This window comes from Carassius gibelio, chromosome A16 (genome assembly GCF_023724105.1).
Source record: "Carassius gibelio isolate Cgi1373 ecotype wild population from Czech Republic chromosome A16, carGib1.2-hapl.c, whole genome shotgun sequence".
In the NCBI taxonomy this organism is placed as follows: domain Eukaryota; kingdom Metazoa; phylum Chordata; class Actinopteri; order Cypriniformes; family Cyprinidae; genus Carassius; species Carassius gibelio.
This window is the reverse complement of record NC_068386.1, coordinates 6,195,610-6,216,736: the sequence shown is the minus strand read 5'-3', so window position 1 is coordinate 6,216,736 and position 21,127 is coordinate 6,195,610. Positions and strand designations below refer to the sequence as shown.

Below are 21,127 nucleotides of genomic sequence, written 5' to 3'. Positions count from 1 at the left end.
TTTGATTCAAAATCACTATCAGGGTCATTGTCTTCACTGTTGAAATAAATAAATAAAAATACATGCATGCATACTTTAACTAACATTTTCATCAGTAATTGTAAGTTTAACACTGCCAAAAAATATAAAATTAGTCCACGTGAAATGTTAAATGACTCGGGATCAGTTGAGATTTTCAGTCATAGTAGAGATGTACTGTACATTCAAGGACTTCAGTATGAACCAGCAGCTGGTCTTCAGGGGAAAGCTGAAGTGTCAGAGGTTCACGGCAGCTCTGTCAGCCTGCATTATGACAGTTTGACGACCCACACACATTACGTTACGATGCTTTTTGCATTTTATGTTTATGAAAAATTGTCCCCTGACATTACCTATAATGAGCATGTCTAGCAGTTTCTAAAATACATTTCTCAGCTTTATGAGCCTGGAACTAAAGAACTGACTACTGCAAAAACAAAATGAAATCTCATTAGAAAGTGTAGCACTTGTAAAATATAGGTCAAAGTATAAAGTGCTGTTTCAACAGTGTGTAGTTTCCAATATCTTACTCTTGTAAACTAATTTCATATTTATGGTTGAGAATATAAAAGAAAAAAAAAATCAAATTAACACATTTATATATATATATGGTTAAATTTAAGGGTAAATAGTTTTTGGGTGAGCTGTTTCTTTAGTATTATCAAAACATCAGTTAACAACTTGTTTCGTGGCTTCAAAAAAATCACGCAAAATATGCATCATTCATAACACAAACTTTATTTTCAAACAGTTTGTTACATCATCACTTAAAACTACCAAAAAATACTTCATTCTAAATCTTTATTTGTGGACAAGTTTCAGAAGAGCAGCTTCACATAAAATCATTTAACAGGCCCCAAAAGAACAGGTAGAAAATCGAGGCTGGATTATTATTAACATGCAAAATACAATCATGCATCTGGCCCTGCATCTGCAGAAAAAAGAACAAAAAAAGAGAGAAAAAGAAAGTCTGAATGTCCACAGATAACCTAATGCAAATTGCTATTCATTCCCTAAGATCCAAAATGCTTTACAATGTAAGAACATTACGAAATGTAGCAAAATCTCAATAAACCTTTATATAAAAGAAAACAACAGATAATCCAACTATTCTTCAGATAATTCCATTCATCATGCTTACATCAGTAGGACTTTTTGAGTTTTTGCTTTCTTCATAGTTGTAAGTCTGTACATGTATACAGTACATCTATGCAAGCCTCAAAGGCTACGCATGCAAAACAAAGTCAAATTCACAGAAACGTGCTAGTTTTGTATTAAGAAAAATAGCTTGGCGCTTCAGTGGCCAAATGTCCTGGAAGACTCGTACTCGCTGGGGCACTTGGGCTTGATCCCCTTGCTGTTGTAATAGTCCACCACCTGGTTTGGGACTTCGGCTAAGACACTTTTTGCCAAAGCAGCAGGAGAGGCCTAAGAAGAAGAAGAAGAAGAACAGAAACAAACAGTGAATCAAACATTTGCAGGGACATTTATCCATTTCGCCATCTGGTCCAGTTTGCCATTCCTGCGCTAATGATGTGTGAAGATACTGTACTTGCTGAAACCCACATGCATGGTGAGGAAAAGCATCCTAAGACTTGAGCAAAAGTGACTCATGTGACTCAAAAGTTGCCTTGAGGAGCTGAGAGGAAATCAGAGGATACCCACATCAAACCCCTCCAACCCCTGCGGAGCAATTAGATGGAGGAGATGATGAGCCGAGATGGGTTTTTTGTTTGTTAGGGGCTATCAATGCAGTACATGTCTGGAAAGAAAACAAGTCTGGGCACATTTCCCAAGAGGATCCCAATAAACCATCACTTCGGATGATATGGACACTTTTTTTCTACATGTTTACTTGTATAAGCAGTTTAATATTGATATAAGTTTAGAAACTTCTAGATCTATTTGATAAACTGTATCTAACTAAATTATTCTGATAGCTAGTTTTAAATGCATTAAAAGTCTCTCTCTGCCCCTGAAAATTAGCATTTAATCCTGTTCCATCTCAGAGGTCTTGACCTTGTTTATGGTACAATGTTTTAGAAAGTACAAAAGAACAGCAGATAAAATGTTATTACTATCATGTTTGATAATTGTAATCTGTGCTTAAAAAAAGTATTAATTTCTTTCAGAAAAAATACATCTTACAGACAAAATGAAGAACCTTCCTCAGACAACCTCTCGGCTCTTTATTAAAAACACAGCCTTCTACAAACTGCTAAAATGTTGGGGTTTGTCACATTCTAGTTAAAGGGATAGTTCACCCAAAAAAATTTATTAGCCCATGATTTACTCATCATCAGGGCACCCTATATCTGACATTCCTCTATAAGAGGAGTTATATAAAAAAATGTCTTGGCTTTTCCAAGCTGTATAATTTTAGTGAATGGTGCCCCTGTTTTTGAAGCTAAAAAAAGTGCATCCATCCATCATAAAACTACTCCACATGTGGTGTTAATAAATCCATTCTGAAGCAAAATGTGTTGGTGTAAGAAAAGTATAGATTTTTAAACGTGTATAAACTGTAAACTCCAGCTTTTGGTCGCTCAAGCAGGCGCGTTCACGACAAGGGGTTTTAGTACCGGACTGCCTTTTTCGAGAACAAAATTAGCTCCTACTCCGGAACAGGGTCTAACCAGCACAACTGGTACCATCCGTGACGTAAGTAGATATTGATTGGCCAGACGTGTTAGAAAATGCCCTGGCCCACCATGATTTAAAACGCTGTGTAACATACTGTAAACATTGTGTCAACTTATTTCGCAAGTATGATGACAGACGCTTTCCTTTCTTTCAATCGCTGTACGTATACGTCGACATTCCATGTCCATTATTGTGAAACCCGCGAAACACAACAAAAACACAACTCCGATCAGAGCGTCCTCCATCCTGCTGTTGTTAACGTTATTCTTTTTTGTTAACGTTGCGCACAAATGACATCTCTGTCGACTGGCTTACTTCACGTCCTAGTACACACAGTCGGTGCGAATGCAACCCTTTAAATGGTACTGGGAAATAGTTTGCGTGTACATTTAGTTCTGGAACTAAAGTGGTGCGAAAGGCCCTAATGCAACACCAAATAAGTACCATAATATGGACCCTATTCATTTATTTATTCATTAAGTAATTTTAATATTTGTTTATTGCTTTTTTATCAGTGTCTATTTCTATATATATATACATACATAGACACACACACACTTTTAATATGACCGTGTAAACTCACATGTTTGAAGTTACGGAACGGCACAAACTGTACGATGTCACGCAACACTGGTTCCCCTTTAGGTGAACGAAGGATTCCGTCATCACCGTCCAGCATCTCCATGTCAGTGAAATCCGCGCTTCCGACTCCCACGATGATGACAGACATGGGCAGGTGAGAGGCGTGGACGATGGCCTCTCTAGTGTCCGCCATATCTGTGATCACACCATCCGTCAGGATGAGCAGGATGAAGTATTGCTGCATCGAGGCAAGAAAAGAGAAACTTTAGAACAAGAGAAACCTTAGAGATGAAGAGTGATGGAATAGAAATACACTGACCATGGCCTCTTTGGTGTGCATTTCCTCTGAGGCAAAGTTGGCCACTTTCTGGATGATCGGGGCAATGTTTGTGGGACCATACAACTGGATCTTAGGAAGGCAATTCTGGTAGGCCTCTACTACACCCTGGATACCTGCAAAGTTAAAAAAGGTAGATCTGGAGCTGTTTGAAGGTATGGAATACTCATAAAATATCAGGGTCATTTTTAACAACAAACTAAAATCATTTAAAAAAGAAGAAAAAAAAAATTAAATAAAATATAAATAAAACTTTTATAAATTATTTCATTTCAGATCATTGGCAAGGCAACATTTTTCATTTTTGTTTAGTTACTAAAATAACTAAAAATCATTTAAAAACCAACTTAAACTTAAATCTAAATCAACTAAATCAACTAAAATTAAAAAAATGACTGTTAAAAATTACAACAAAATTACTAAAATAAAACTCAAAACAACAATAGCATACTAAATACTAAACAATACTATACTAAAATTATTTTATCTCTTATACTTAATCATTAATTTGATTTATTTTATGTATTTTTCTTTTTTTTTATGCTTGAATATTCTGCATGCGGTAAGTAAACTTATGAGCATTATATTTAAAGGACTGGAATGTGTCGGTTAAGGCTCAATTTCTACAATGAAAAAGTAATTCTGTTTACTGACTCGCTGAGCATGAATCTTAAGGTCAGCATGTCTCTCCTCACCACGTCTCCAACTGTTTTATTTAATTAACACCTGTGAGCTTGAACGATTCAAAGGTGAAAGCATGCCATGCTGTGTGGCAGCAGAATTAAGATGAGAAGCCTTTCAAAGTGGATGTAAAAATGAATCTAATCGCTTCAGTGGCTTCCCCGCAGAGCGACCTTAATAGACTCTTCAACTCTGACACACATACAGCACTGTATCTGTAAAGGATAAGTCATGCTGATGACATTAAAAGGCTTGAATTAACCCACTGCTGATGTCGTTTCATCATAACACCTTCCAAGTCTTCATGCATCTTCAGTCACATTTGACCAGTTCACACTGCTGCTGTGAGAATCTCTCTCACCATGTGCCCTTGTGTCTCCCTGTAATGTTAGCATTATGAATGAAAATTCATCACCTTCGGCAAATATAAATCTGTAAATGTTGTTAGTTGTGATATCACATTGGGATTTCCACCTACAGTAGGACTCATTGACTGTCATTGAGATGTGAACCGTCCCACAACCCCTTAGTGAAAAATATTTCTATTATAAATAAACATTTCCATATAAATAAAACTGTATATTCCAAATAAATGCTTTTCTTTTGAACTTTTTATTCAACTAAGACTCCTAAACAAAGTGCATTACAGTTTTCACAAAATATTAAGCAGCACAACCGTTTTAACTGTCATGAGAATAAGAAATGTTTCTTGAGAAGCAAGTCAGCATATTATAATGATTTCTGAAGGATCATGTGACACTAAGGGATCATTTGCCATTGTAGAAATAAATTACATTTTAAAATATTATTTTAAATTGTAAATGTATTGCACAAAATTTATGTTTTTGCTCTATTTTGATCAAATAAATGAAGCCTTGATAAGCATAAGACCCAAACCTTTTAAATGCGAGTGGAGATGTACTGTATATATACACACACACACACACACACACACACATTTCTTAGAAAAAGTCAGCAGAATGGTTTGTCCCGACACTAGCAGGATAGTGCTAACCAGTCAAACCTTGACATGGTGATTACACCCCACTATTCAAAGGTAGAGTTTTCCCAGTTGAGCAAAACTTTTAAAAGGATTGACTTTGAAAGAGTGAGAAGACACCTAGACACCTCACCACGATTTGTCTACAAAGATTTGTCAATATTTTGAAAGTTAAAATTACTAATAATTATACACCAATATCGTTCACAGTAAATGCACTGTGTGTCTGGTCAGGTATGTTGGGACAGCAATACTGTCATGATGGATTTTCCAGACTATACCAGGGCGGAAAGGTGTGTTCTCTGCTTGGGGTAGATTGGCTGGCATGTGTCCTGGTGGGCAGTGAGCTATTTGCTATTCCTGGACGAGACAGGCCTGGCTGCTTGATCAAAAGCTGAGTGGTCTGTGCCCATTCTGGGCGCCACCCTGGTGTGTCTGCGCTGATAGAGGTGGAACAGAAATAGCAAGGGAAATCAAGTGACACCTATACACTAGACCCATGATCAATTTATCCTGCTCATGGCTGAAGGCAGGGATGATGGGAAAGCTAAGTGCCAAACACAAACGGAGAGCAAACTAAATACAAATCCAATCATTTGCAACTTCTGCCTTGACATCCAAGGCAACACCATCCCAAAGAGAGTTGAGTTACATTTCAGTGGATAGATGACTTGACAGAGGCTTTCTAACAATGACAGAATTATCATTTATATTACATTACTTCCCATCTGTTTCTGTTTTTTAAGTATTCATTGTTCTTATATTTTCATCTTTACTCTCTGATAGCAGCCGCCCTTTTAGGAGACACGAGTTTCAAACTTTGAACAGGTTGTGATGACGCAAGCCTACCAGGAGATTGTGGTCTAAAAACAACTTCGCTTTTGCAGCACAGGGCGGTTAAATATAAAGCAGAGTGGTAACAAATTGCAATAAAATATGTAAACTTGTCTCCTACAAAATTAAACAATGTCGTCAAACTCTGTACAGGAAGTTCTGGTCTAAAACAAGGCACCATTATCATTTCACCTTGCCTTAAAACATCTGTTTTTGTGTTGACAGTCATTTTTACCTGCTGTCTTGGTCCAGAGAGACTTATTATTGGGAAGGGGAGGGTGTGACATCAACGTCAACCAGGCCTCCCTCCTTCAGAATTTCCCTCAGGCCATATATTTTATCGCAGCATTAAACATTAATGTGTCCACCTTTGCCAGTAGTGTAGCTCTGTAATTCATCTATGCATATATTGATCTCCTTTGTGTGGGGGGACAACACTACTGAAGGGCTGTCTGACTTTGCCAGTGTTATGTTGAGGCTTTAAGTAGCTCAGTCCCAGTGGGCAAAGGTTACACGGAGTAGTTAATGCATCTGCATTAAGGAGATAAATTAAGATCTGGAATAGATAAAATATTGGGATAAATGCTCTATCATACCTGCACATTCTGGGTTGTCCTCATTGAAGTTTAATGCAAAGTCATGTGAAACCTGAGGGGAAAATAAAGAAAAAAGAACATAACATTCTTAGGCTATCTGTGGCATCAATAAAATACTCTTTGAAAATAATTCATACCATATATTATGCAGTTGTTAGTTCTCTGAATTTGACTGGCTGAGTAGCTTTCCAAGTGTTTTGATATAGTCCAACAGCAGGGACTTTTCACTGTCTGGTTAGGATTTTTCAGTGACATTTCTGCAGGTTACACCAGTAGGTGATGACAAATCACAGCTTTATAAGTGAGTCATTTATCACTCAAATTAATAATTTAAAACAGTTTCATTCAGGAGCTAAACACTCGACTGCCTTTATAAGTCACTGAATTATTTACTCAACCGATTCATTCAAACGCTGAGTCGTTTGGGTGCAAATAACCATATGATGGGAATCCAAATACATTTCTGCAAAGTCATTCTTTTAGACTGTTCCCTTCAGTGAAACTTAAAAAAAAGATTCTCCAGTTCTTTTTACATCATCACATAATTCCGACATCCCAGCTTCACTCAAACACATTATTAAAGCCATATGTAGATACATCTTTCTAGTAATTTATGCTTATTGTCATCAGTCTTATATTCGGGTACTGTTGACTTGAACTGCTATGATCAGTTTAGTGTAATGTTGAGTCCAGAACCACTGCAAAAACTGTTTATCCAAAACGATTCATTGCAAAAAAATAAATAAACAAAATAACAGTTTTATGACCACATTACTCCATTTAGTCTGAATACTGAACACATTTGAGAGAGCACTTAGTTCATCGACTGACTGCTGATTCAACATGGTAACAGTTTCAAACGATTTAGTCTGATTGGGTGAAGTGGTTCAATCTGTTTACTGAATAGAACCGGTACAAAATAATGATTTGTTCATTCATTCCCACAGTTCATTCAGATCCAAGTGTTTATTCAAGTGTTGACCATGCTTGGAACTATTTTGGTTGGAGAAAAAAAAAACTCAACATCCTGTGCATTGAATTCTTTATTTAGTCTTGCAATTGTGCTGTGTTGATTATAATTGGTCAGCTAGTCTAATATTTTTATATATTGACTGATAAATTGTATAATTTGTTCCAGGCACCTGATTTCATAGTTGTGCTAGTTTCATATCTCAGCTACCACTTTGCTATCTTCTCACATGATAAATAAATTAAACTTTAATCAATATTTAATGTACATTTATTTATTTATGTGAAGTCAATAGTCTTGAAATAAGCAGGATAATATACATTCAGCTTTTCTGCCAGCCTTCCCAATTCCAGCCTTTCTCTTCACATTGTAAATGAACACAATTTTAATTACCAATGTTTTAAGATTTTAAAGAGATTTTAACAATAAGTCTGGAGTGAGGGCTGCACATCCAGATATATTTAATCTATTTAGTCAAAACTATTTAAGCCTATGAATACAAAACACTCTCAGCTCAGAACAAAGGCACATTATCTGTCGGAGGGAAATTAACCTTCTGACATCAGTTTTCTCCAGTGGTAGCCTAAGAAGAAGCATTGTTCACTCTTTATCCCATTAATGCAAAATTCCCCTTGCACCCCTCACTATAAATGTTAAAGAAGTTACCTTGAAGTCCGGAGGTATCCGAGCACCAAAGCCAAAGGCTGGGAACATTTTGTCACTGCCAGAAAAAAAACGGACAGGTGATTAGAGCTGCCCTGCATTGAGGATCTTGAGGATTACTTACCGAATTTCCCATCATGCTTTCCTGTCTCAATTGCCCCTCATCACTGCTCATTTGTAATGGACACAGATTTGCATAATTGTTGTTAGTGCCTGCCAAATCAGCAAGCACTGTGATTTCAGATTTCATCCCAACCAGACGTCCTGATGGATATGCATTCATCTCGTTCTGGAGTGATGCCGGAGCACGACATGGTGCTGGAAATGAGCTTTTGAATGACCTTTCAGAGCACTGTAATAACAGTTCAGCTACAGTGGTCAAAAAAATGCTAGGATTAAGCATGTTATGCAAAAACTGCTTCGGGGTTTCTAAAAAAGCACCAAATGTTAAAATGCAAAGGCCACAGGTCTAATAAAATATGATTTGAAAAAAACAGGCTGGCTGTTAAATCGTAACTCCCACATTTAACACATCGTTAATTGAAACAGGCCCAATATGTTTTGTTTTTACAGCAAAATAGAGCATCTATGTAAATTGGGATAAAACAATGTTTTTGTTTATTTATTCAAAAATCCAATTAACCACTCTCTATTTACTGTTTGAAGTGAACAGCACTGTGAATTAAGTTTACTGTGATGCATCTTGGTCCTGTCACAATAACTATTTTCCCTGTTTAATCTCTGAAGTTCAGGACATCGCATTTCTTCATATTAACTGTGTGCTTACAGGAGTAAATCATTCACTGATTTTACAGACGGTGATTTTGTATTAAGGTACCTCCTAAGGAAACTAGTCTCAAACCAGCTTCCAAGGCACCATAACATCATGTATAAAGCAATGTTTGACCAGCATATTGCTCTATGTGCTCCAGGGCTTTCGGTTAAAAAATAAATAAATACATTTCACTGTGGGTAAAACAGCTTCTATCATATGAAATATTTATATTTTTTTCTAGTGAAAAATGTTCTTTGATCAGAATACATGGCTCCTTTTGAATGGCCATCAATGGTGAATGATGCATCCACATCTACAAGTTTTTAGAACCATGCTAACCAGCCAAATCTTGAGCCCTTGTTTCATTCACATCACATTTTTATGATTTTATGATTTAGACAGCCTATACATTACATAAAAAACTAAATCCCAATGTTGGGACTTTGAGAACTGACTCACATATGTGTGAACCTAAACAACTGGTGTATGAAAGAAAGTCGAGAACCGAGAGAGTTGAAGTTGGGATTTGATTGGCTGTTCAGCCTGCTCACCTGTCATAGTCTTGGCAAATCTCCCCCACTGCGACTAAAGCTTTCAGATACTCATTAGGCTGGTAGGGGTGGATGTAGTGTAACGAACAACTGTTTCTAGGATCCCCATTAGAGGCTGTGAAATCAATCGCTACCTGAAAAGACAAGCAGCAATCAAAGTATTGCTTTGATACTAATTACTCAAAATGTATACACCACGTGGAGAATCTCTACAGAGTGCTGTCTCCTACCAGCATTGACAGAGAGTAAACAGACTGTATAGAGCTGTAAAATGCATGAATTTATAAAGCCATGCACTAAAATTCAATAGCATGGACACACGTGACTGACTTTTTTTCCCATGATCACAAAACATAAGAAGTGGTTCTCAAATCCTTTTAAGATGACAACCACTAAAATAAAAACTTTGGACAATGTAACACTGCAAATCAGTGGGAAGGTTATACCCAACATCTTGAAACAGTTTCGATCACCAACCCATAAGTTTTCTCCCTTAGCACTACCATTTTCTGTTTAAGCAGAAAAGGTTTGTAAAAATCGCAGGTCTAGTAGTTTGCTTTCTAGAGAAAAATTTACACATTAAAAATGCATGTTACATAAATTCATAAAACAAACATGAGGTCAACTGAATTGAAACTAATTCAGGAGACTGTACATGACAACAATTAAGGAAGAACTTATTATGACATAATAAAAGCAATGAAACACCATGATGCACACAAAAGTGTCATGCAAAATGAACAGCGCTGTAAGCAGGTGAGACAATTATTACTTAGAAATTATGCACACACACACAAAAAAACATTTAGAATGATACTTTGTTTTTCCTGTTCCCATTAGTATGTACATGTTAATGAATAATAAATCATGAGTGTTCTGTCTAATAATAACATAATTAATTAAACAAAACTGGCGGCTATGCTAATGTCAGAGAAAATAATAATAATAATGGATGATTCACTTTATAGATATAAACAGAGATAAACAAACTCCATCAACTAAGAAAGCATGAGTTCTATCCGCCTGGACTTACTGTAAACTGTATTTGACAACCACCCATGATGTAGTCCAGAAAGGAATGCATCTTAATTATCTGTGGATACAAAAGGGCAGGTTATCACAAATTCAGACACTTGCATGTTGCTATCTCCTTCTCATCATTTCTAATTTATGTCAATTGTGATCAAATACAGTGGCCATTTGCAGAGCTGGGATCTCGCATTATAGCCGGATGGAATGACTTCTAGCCATGTGAAGTTCCCACCTCTACTATAACCATCAACGCCTCTGATGACAGCATGACACTGTCGCTTTTTGAAATACAAGGCCTACGGGGAGGAGACAAGGTCCTCTAGAGAGAAACATTTTATGATGAGAAAATATTACCTTGCACTGATTCAGAATGACAATCCCAGAGTTCTTGTAATTCTTCTTCTTGACTTTATATTTGGGGTTTATGCATTCCCACTGGAACTGTCATTGTTTAAAAAAATATACAAATAAAAACAAACCATTAGCTTGCCATCAGTATTGGTTGGAGTGGGCGATCGAGAATATAATAGCTTCATTAAAATGTGTGAGCTGGTGCATAATCGCTTCCCATTGAAGCAGTGAAGGCCAAAAATAAGTGCTCCAGTAGACAATAGACTCAGAAAACAACAATTTCAGTCATAATAATGAGGAATAATGTCGAGCCTGGAAGCGATGTTCTAAAATAATTAGCAGAGTCTGGTACCAATGCCTGCAGTATTTAGATACAAGCCCAAAGTGTTCGGGACTTCACAAGAGAATGAGGTGTCATCCAGCTGTAGATGTGCATTTTAGCAGAGATACAATTAACCGACAGCTTAAAAGACAAGGACTTTTTGTTTTCAAAATCGGCTAATTTAGTCTTTAGCAGTAATGGTTAATTACTGGATCCATTTTTACAGCAAGTTGCGCATTGTAGTCTATTAAATGGAGACTGAAAACTCTTTAACACCATGGAACAACATCTTCATTATTGATTATTAAGGAGGTGTTCATTTTGTGTGAATTTTCAACAATAAAAAATGCAATTATCCAGTTTGTAAACAGCATAGTGGTCCTGAAATGCAATATTCAAATTACAGAAGTGACTAAATGGACACTTAGAGATCTAGCATGTGCAGGGTTATGAACTCTGATGTGATGCTTTTTGTGACGCATTGTTTTGCAGAAATTACAAAACAGCATTTCAAAGGCATTCCATTAGTTTTGTCATTTAGTTAAATTAATCTACTTAAGCAATTATTCCACTTATAATTACATTAGAGCACATTGTTCTTTTGCAGACAGTCATTTATGTTTTGTTTTTTTTGTCAGGTCTTAAATGAATTTGGTTTCATATCAATAACTCAAACAATCATTGAATAAATCTGAAACTATAAATCTGAATCTATCTATCTGAATCTATGTATATCTGTATATCTATATCTATCTAGCTATCTATCTTTACATCTATCTATCTTTTAAGATGACTAGAATATTTGAGAAAAAGCAGTTCAGTTCAGGGATACTGGAGGTAATTCTCCACAGAATCTGTTTAAGTGTAGAAAAACTAAACTAACTGTGACCCACATAATCATGAAGATCTCTTCATGTAACCTCATTCCTCTTTCATCTTTCACTTTCGCTGATTACTCTTGAAATCAAACTAGTTTGTACTCATCAGTAGCTTATCTTGCTCTGAATATCTCACAGAGCTGTTTCACGTTTCAAGCCAATTGGATTAAAAAAGAAAATCCAATTAAAAAATGGAATTGAATGGTTAAAACTGTTACCTGTCTTCCATCCATTGCTGATCGCATCTCTTTGAACGTAGCTTGAAACTCTCCTATGAAATCATGCTTTCCGTTCGAGTCCCAGTCCCACACTGTACACTGGATGTCAAGGGAAGAACACAACAGGCTAAAATGTAATATTAATAAGACATCTAAAGCAAATATAACTAAAATCTATAGGGTATGTGTTGGTCCAGTGGTATGCATGATTTAACTCTTGCATCTTTCACTTTTTTCATATCATTTGATTTCTTCTCTCCTCATCCTCCCCGTCCCCCTCACATACATTTGTTTCCTCTACAGACATCTCGTTTGGATACAGTTTTTTCAGCTTTCCTCTGGAGCTGAAATAAAAGATATTCTGCTGGATGTGCACACCATCTACGCTTGCTGAACCAACTCAACTACACATGGTCCAGGGAGAACGCTGAACACCACAAATGTCTGGAACCCGAACACACAGCATAAAGAACTGGAGCAGACTTGTCATCACTGTGCCCAATGCATTCATGCATTAAACATAAAGTGACATTACAAATTAATTAAACTTTGAAGGTTTTCTAAAATATTCAGCATAACATCACAAAATAATGTTGCTGTAAAAGATGAGACCATGACATGTGTGTGCTTTTCATTCACACAGTACTTAGCCTGAGCAATTCTGATACCACATTTGCATAGTTTTATGATGCAAGATGGAAATGAGTCGGACAAGCACAATTTAAAGCTGATGTGTGTATTTTTTAAATGTTATTATATTTTCTTGTATCTCAACATATGCCAACTATCAGTAAGCCATTTGTATATATACACATACATACATACATACACACACACACACAAACATATATATATATATATTATATTTGATGCCGTTAGTGGCAAAGAAATTACACACTTCAGTTTTAAAACAAAGAACACATTTATAATTGCAAACAAAATTTTTATTGCTAAACCATTAAAAATAACTTTGGGAATAAGCTTTTGCCGCTATAACATGCAGTATTCTTCAGAATTGAAAAATGTAATCACCAGAGAGTATATACTCCATAATACAGAAATTTGTGAAGCATCCAGAAAAAATAAATAAATAAAAAAATTATAAAAAAAATTAAGCAATACGTTATATATATATATATATATATATATATATATATATATATATATATATATATATATATATATATATATATATATATATATATACTTCAAAAAATCATTCTAATATGCTGATTTGGTTCTCAAAAAACATTTATTATTATCAATGTTGAGAACAGTTGTGGTTTCGAAAAAACTAAACAAAAAATCTTACCAACTCAGAATTTTTGAACGTTAATATACATGCTGTATATATGTTAGTTTGTTAAGAAAATTACATATAAAGCATAACCATTCAGGTTACAGCAAGCAATATACTGTTATAAGATTTTATGTTCAGGTACACTGGTTCTCTGGACTGCACTAAGAACCAAACAACTGATGTTAAGCATTCTGGAGAAAGGCTGAGAGTTTAATGTTCATGAGAGAGTCTGTCTGAAAGTGTCTACAGTAGTTCATCATTTGAAGAATGAGATGTCAGTGTACACTACAAGAAAAAAGAAATCATAACACTTAATATTTCATTAGCCCACAACAAATATGTTTCTGTGGAGTCATGATAAGGCCAGTCAAATACCGTCAGGATCCAATCAATCACAATTATTATGAGTTAAGCACACATGACACCATTACGGCAAACATTAAGAGTTCAGCAGAGGTTTTAAAAGGAAGACACATTTCTTTGCTCTGAGTGGTGTGACAGCAGCGTTCTCTCTTTAAGGTCAGGTTTGGGAATGGGGTGAGCTCCAGCTGTGAGCTGAACTACCGTGAGTGATTCTGCAGATGGCACTGAGGACAGCTGGTACTAAATGAGGCTTAGCTGTTCACTTTAATAAGGACTGAGTTCTGTTCAGTCATGAGTGGGCAGAAGGGAGGCCACATGCAGCCATATGCTGATGCACTACAAGCAGGAAAAGAGGCACACAGGTGCCCTTAAGGGATGTTTACAGGGGGCCCAACCATCTTATTGTTAAATGAATAGTCTATGGAGTATACAGACTCCATCACTCCAATGTAACACTGTGCTTTAAATATTTACACCACCAAAAGTAGTGAAAATAATGAGTTTAAAATTGTTGCAAAAAATCTAGTTAATAAAATTATGTACTTTTGAACATTCTATTAAATAATATATATAAATATCTTTTTTTTTTCTTTTTTTATTTTAAATGGCACTTGTATACTGTTGTTGTTCTCTTGTTTATCTGACTGCTTCTATTGTTCTCATTTGTAAGTCGCTTTGGATAAAAGCGTCTGCTAAATGATTAAATGTAAATATATCACAGTTTCCACAAAACTGTCATGATAATAAGAAAACTTTAAGAAAACTTTAAAACTTTTTTTCTTAAAACTTTAAGAAAAAGTGGTCTTTTTTTATTAATTCAGCTATTATTTTATATGGACTATATCTTTTATTTGAAATCTTATTCAGGTCAGTACTAAATAAAAAAAAAATAACATGCATTTTGTTTGATCCCTCATATTTTGATAATATAATTAACATTTTGCAGATTCTGCAAAGTTTATGTAAAATGTTATATATATTTATATATTAAATGAAATAAAAAACAGAATTCTAATACAATGTATGTAATGTAAAAAACATTTACTACTTGATTCCAATAAAAATTTACATAAAATTAAATGTATTCATTCATTAATTTCTGCAGTGCAGTGAAAGGCATATATCTTGATTATAATAATTTAACAGGAGGTACTTTAATTTAGAATCTGGTGGGGAACTGCAACTTTTAATATAAAATTTGCCTGCTTGAGCACATTCATGTCAAACTTTCCCAAGGAGACTTTGATGAATGACGAACAAATAAATGAAGCAAGAGAAGGCCAGAAAGAGGACAGAGGGAGGTGGTTAATAAGGAAATGCACAAATTTAAGTGGAATATATGGTAATTCCTAGTAAATCCTTCCTGAAACACATGCTCACCAATCCTAATAGTCCTGAGCCAATGTAACCAATCTGTCTATATCTATTTATCCAATATTACACTTATGCAACAGTATCTCACTCACACAAAAAAATAGTCTATACTTCACTAACTGCATCAAAATGCACTGGAAATCTGAACATTGAAATGTACATCTGCATTTATCCAATAATAAATCCACTTTTCTTAAAGTGCTGAAGTGCCTTTCAGTCAAATTTTAGTAGAATTATTGACGGTAATAAGCAGACCATTTTCCCAGAAGAGCACCTACATCAAAATACAAAGGCAATTCATGCATTTCTAAGCTTTTTATAAGCTGCGTCTAACAGGAACATGAATTGCAAATGCTAATGTAAATGTAAAACTAAATACCATGTATTTATTTGTTAGTGTAAGACAAATACACATTAATCTTCAATAGCAAGTGACGTCATATTTTACCTTCAGTATTCTTTCATGGTCTCCACTACAGAGTGAGTTAAGGGATGTCTTGAAGGTCTTCCACACGGGGTTAAGGTTATTCATGACAGTCTGTGTGCATAGGGGAAGAAAGCGATTCAGTACCGTTTAAGCACGATCACAGAGAAATCTTAGAAAGAAATGGTTGTCTTACTTCTGTTCTGTGCACTAGCTGCTGACTGTTGTCATCATTTACCCTGTAAATCTCTAAGAATGGATCCGACTTGCTGAAAAAATCCTGAGGGAATAACAAGCACAGAGAGAGATCAGCTGAACATCTCAAACAAAGTGATTCTGGAGAGTTTGTACATTTCATAATATGCATGATGCATCTAATATACATTCATGTAGCCTAGTGGCATTGCCGCTACATGAAACATAGTTTTTTCAGCAAAAACAAATTGAAAATTAATTGTGTCTTGCTGGTAACTTTTTCCCAAGCAGCATCCTGTGCTCCCATTGTCAGCTGCCCCATTCCACCTCTGCTGCTATCTGTTTGTTTTGGGGTCTCCTCACCTGATAGGACCGAATTTGGTGGGGGATGGATGATACATTAATAGCACCATACAATATAGGCCAAGATAATCAAGCCACTAAATTTACAATGATAAATGTAATCAAATGCACACCTAGTTTATTTTAAATTATTTTTTTATTTTTCTGAGACACAGAGACTATTTTGGTCTAAATCTCTTATTTTATTTGATCATAAAAGAGCTCCAAAAAGATTCACTAATGTTTCCTTTGCACAATATTAACTGCTATTTAAAACACAGTATTAAATTAGATTTTTCGAATAAATGAATTTTTTCCTTATCATTATTTGATATATATATATATATATATATATATATATATATATAAATGGTGCTACTTAATAATTTTTAAAGCCTGTGATACTTTTTTTCAACTAACAACATGTCTTTACTATCACTTTTTATCAATTTAACATATTTAAACTGTTCTCAGCACTTGAGAAGTAAGTCTATAACATGAAACATGCACATATATCTCCCTTTATCACATTTGTAATACTGTAGATTGTATAAATATTAAACAGCAACATTTCTTATTATCTGCTGACAATAAGAAACTAGTATGCCTTTCTTTAAGTTTCCCACAGTTTCAGATTTTCATGGGATAATTATGCATAAAAAAACACTTTTTTCCTCGGGGGACAGAGGCAAATATGCTCAAAATTAACAAAACAGCACTGAAACCCCAGGAACAATTTTCAGGACTTTCAGATCCTTCCAAACAACTTTAATACATAAAAACAGCCACACATGCACAGAAGATTCACAACAGACTACTCACAGCAAAGTGCTCAAAGATGACGTCTACTACAGTAATGTTCTCCTAAAGGCTTGAAGTCATTCAGCCAAAGTTTAATTCGTGAGAATGAAACAGCAACTTATTAAAAGTTATCTTGACAACCTGGGTCTCTAATCAAAGTAGTAATTACTCAAATACCAAGGATATGATTTTCACTAAAGGAATATGACTTAGGAAAAGAAAAAAACTCTTAAATGAAAAGTGATTTGAAGGAGGATTTCCTGTTCTACCTTCTGACGCCCTGTCAAGCAGCAGAACGGGACGATCTGTGTGAAACTGAGATGCTCGTGGATCATTTGTTATGCTTGTATTAATCCCTCTTATTCATTTTAGTCCCATGTAATTACCCTGCTGACAAGAGTTGATTGTGTCTCCCACAGGAATAGTACTCTCTCTCTTTTCTTTCTCGACTGTCTGACCACATTTCCGAGTATGGGGATTGATCAAGGCTGAAGTTTATTTTTATCAGCATCCCTGATCATTTCTATGTGATCACAACAGTTTCAGTTGCTCATTTCACATTCCTGTGTTGATCCTCTCACAATTTAATGTAGACTTTGCCATGAGACTGTTACTGAATGCTGGGAGAGTTAAATTATATTTCACACTCCAATGCAAACCAAGGTCCCAATGAATAGAACAGAAAACTGCTGTTGCTCAATTTTTTTAAAGGCACAGGCAAAAAAAAAAACATTTTTTAATTCTATGGATCAGAAAAAAGGTGAAAGAGAAGTGGTATATAAAAAAGGTTTTGTAATTATAATTATACACTATTCAATATTTTGGGATCAGTAAGATTTTTCAATATTAAGAAGTCTCTACTGCTTATCAAGGCTTCATTTTTTTTTTTAAGTAATATCCTGAAAAAATACGTTGTCTTGTTTTCTATTTTAAAATGATCAATGTTTCTGTATTAACAGAATGAGTGCAAATGCATTTGCTAATTAAACGACATGGCGCTGGACAGGAAAATGCGAACGTCACCGGACTGAAACTAGCAAAGCACACACACCGGGTGTATTATAGAGCCCAATAACTGATGATTGTTGTAACAGTACATAATATCATTTTATATTCTGAATAAACGTGCACAGGAGGTCTTCCTACCTTATCATCCAGCTTCCTCGCGCTGAATGAGAGTTCCACGTAATCATTATTTCCTGTTAGCTCCTCAGCGGTGATCTGGAGAGATTGAGAGTGATGAATTGTTTTCAGCAGAAGAGAAAACAGAATCAGAAGCTAACTGTGAAGACTGACATTTGTTTTATAGATCTCGCTTTCCTCACCCACTGAGTTTTACATGTTCAACTGTTGCTGCTGCATTCCTGTCAGTGTGCATTAAGGAGCTCCTCTGGCTATTTTCTGCTATTTTTGTCTCATAGCTCACATTCAATACCACATCCGACAGTTTTGGAAGGGTTTTGTATATATTGAGAAGTTGTTCTATGTTTGCCTGGGTTCAATAGTGGCATTGATCACCTATCATATAAAGTGCACAGCTTTTAAAGGTTAGACCGTGAAATGTTTGAATAAGGCCATATGCTGGTCTTGTGCACTGCTGAATGTTTACATAGTTAAGAAGAGCGTGAGAGAAAGCAAACAGATCAATTTGGGATTTGGGAAAGTGCTCACCATAATAGACGATTTCCCGACTGTGTTGCCCTGTTTAAGCAGGGCTTTGGTGATTTTCCTCTGGGAGATGATCTATTTGGACAGAAATAAGACATTTTAAGTCAGTCAGAGGCCACCTTGTTTTGATGGACCGAACACACACAAAAACACATGAACATGTGCAATACGCAGCACATAATAACACTAAGAATTTGGCATTTAAGCTTAGCTCATAATTACACCATGAAGTCTTATCCACTTCATATAAGTGCTGCATTATTAACTGTTAAATATTTGTAATAGGAGGGAGTGCTTTTGGTTTTATTTCCCCTAGAAACTCAGCATGATTGAGTGTGAACACCACGCTTTCTCACTTTATTAAATGCAGCTCATTTTAACAGCGATATTCACCTCTTCCCCCTCCAACCAAAACAGAATTAAAACAAACAACCCAGCTCCTCAGAGAGAAAAGCAGACTTAGAAAGTGGTTCGGTGCAAAAAAATAAACACATGAATATCAAACAAAATGAATACAGGCATCCGTTATACACTATAGGCTTCTGGCAAATTCATTACTGAGAAACTGCAAATCTTAACCATCTGGCAGAAGATCATGTGTCTGGTTTTCCATTTGCTCAAACTGCAGATAAGAGAGTAGCATGGCCCGTCCTTCCCACACTGAGCCAGCTACACATACATCTCACCTTTCAAAATTCAATCAGCCATACAATGTCCACAAATGCTCTAAACAGTTGTTTGTGTGATTATTTAATCAGGAAGCTTCATCTGATTTGGGCACAGTGCCGGCCCCACTCCTCCCTAACTGTGCAATCAGCGAACATGTCGAGATCCTGTTGCAAAATGAGCATTGCCCAGCAAAACAAAAAAAAAACATAATAATCACATATAGCCTGTTTGAATTTCTATGCTCACTTGGCCCAGTGTGCACTCCATGGCTCCTAGGCAGTCTATATCTCTCATGCCATTATGACTACTGCTGATGTCGTAGAGCTCGTAACGTAGTCGCTGGACCTCTTCAAAGTAGAAGTCCAGGGTGAAGACCTTAGAAAACGTGGGGTTTATACAGCTCCGAATCACCTCTGTCCTGTCCACCTGTAAACACACCAGAAAACAATTATCTACTTGGATTATGTTCAGAATGGCAAATACGAAATTAGCAATTAATGTCAGATTTGTCTTTTTGAGACAAATAAGCATGTGAAATGAATATTACAGCTAATACTGTATACTAATATTCTAATCCAAACACAGTCTTGTTTCAAGTTGAGCTGAATTCACTGTAGTGGATGTTCAGGAGGGGTTAATCAAGCTAATAGCTTTCAAGAAGGATTTCTAAGCTCAATATTTAATCGCAGGACAAGCTGCTTGATTAGGAAGTAAAATGACATTTGACAAGTGCTGATACTCAGGACCAGATCAACAGGGAATCAGTGACCTTAAAGAACTCATCAATTAGTACTGTAAAAGCCCAATCCAATTCTATAACCAGCAAACCAACTGTAGTTGCTTTTCTTAGTGCACTAATGGCTCTCATCAATCTAAACTAAAGTGCACCAAAGTCCCTTTGGATTGAAACAATTTACTAGCTGAAAGGTAGCAGATGTAACATTCCTCAGCCACATATATGGTTTAGTCTCAGATGTTTCACTTTCCTCAGCAGCTCAGAGTCTTTTTCATTTTTCATGCTGCTCTCTGCGAGGAGTAACATCACACTTACTTCCTTTCTTTCTGACACAGAAGATCTCTTACCATTTAAAAAGATTTAATTTTAATGTAAATGCCTGTCTTTATAATGTATTTCCCTTGTGTAAAGCAGATGTTTATGAACTGTGTGCTGTATTTCTCACATGTCATTTGCCATAAACAAAAGCTTGAGTTGCACCCAATATGTACAATGTTGCTTCTTAGTGCTTCATTATGGACTGGTATTTTGGCCAGAAGTAACAGTTAAAATGTAAAAGGCTTTAATAACTGAATTGTTTCTTATAAACATGAAGTTTTTCACTTCACAAGACGTTACTTGATAAACTCAAGGCATATGGATTGTGATGTTTCTATCAGCTGTTTGGAGACTCATTCTGACAGCACCCATTCACTGTAGAGTGTCCATTGTTGAGCAAGAGAACATCTATTGTGAAGAAGGAACACACTCATCTATATCTTGGATTGCCTGAGGGTGTTCCAAATTCCAAATTAGAACTTCAGA

At 35.7% G+C, this 21,127-nt stretch overlaps 1 protein-coding gene across 2 annotated transcripts in view; it reads right to left on the bottom strand.

Annotated features, from left to right (window-relative positions):
• Nucleotides 1-739: 739 nt before the first annotated feature.
• Nucleotides 740-21,127, bottom strand: part of LOC128031122 (copine-4-like) — a 48,070-nt gene continuing 27,682 nt past the window's right edge. For both annotated transcript variants that reach the window (XM_052619359.1, XM_052619360.1), the window contains exons 3-16: nt 19,834-20,013; nt 18,922-18,993; nt 18,397-18,471; nt 16,109-16,192; nt 15,937-16,026; nt 12,452-12,550; nt 11,037-11,123; nt 10,684-10,743; nt 9,651-9,784; nt 8,328-8,382; nt 6,692-6,743; nt 3,563-3,696; nt 3,245-3,481; nt 740-1,446 (exon numbers count right to left, since the gene is read on the bottom strand). In XM_052619359.1, coding sequence (XP_052475319.1) covers nt 1,315-1,446; nt 3,245-3,481; nt 3,563-3,696; nt 6,692-6,743; nt 8,328-8,382; nt 9,651-9,784; nt 10,684-10,743; nt 11,037-11,123; nt 12,452-12,550; nt 15,937-16,026; nt 16,109-16,192; nt 18,397-18,471; nt 18,922-18,993; nt 19,834-20,013 — 1,491 coding nt within the window. In that variant the 3' untranslated portion in view covers nt 740-1,314. The remainder of the gene's footprint in view (nt 1,447-3,244; nt 3,482-3,562; nt 3,697-6,691; nt 6,744-8,327; nt 8,383-9,650; nt 9,785-10,683; nt 10,744-11,036; nt 11,124-12,451; nt 12,551-15,936; nt 16,027-16,108; nt 16,193-18,396; nt 18,472-18,921; nt 18,994-19,833; nt 20,014-21,127) is intronic.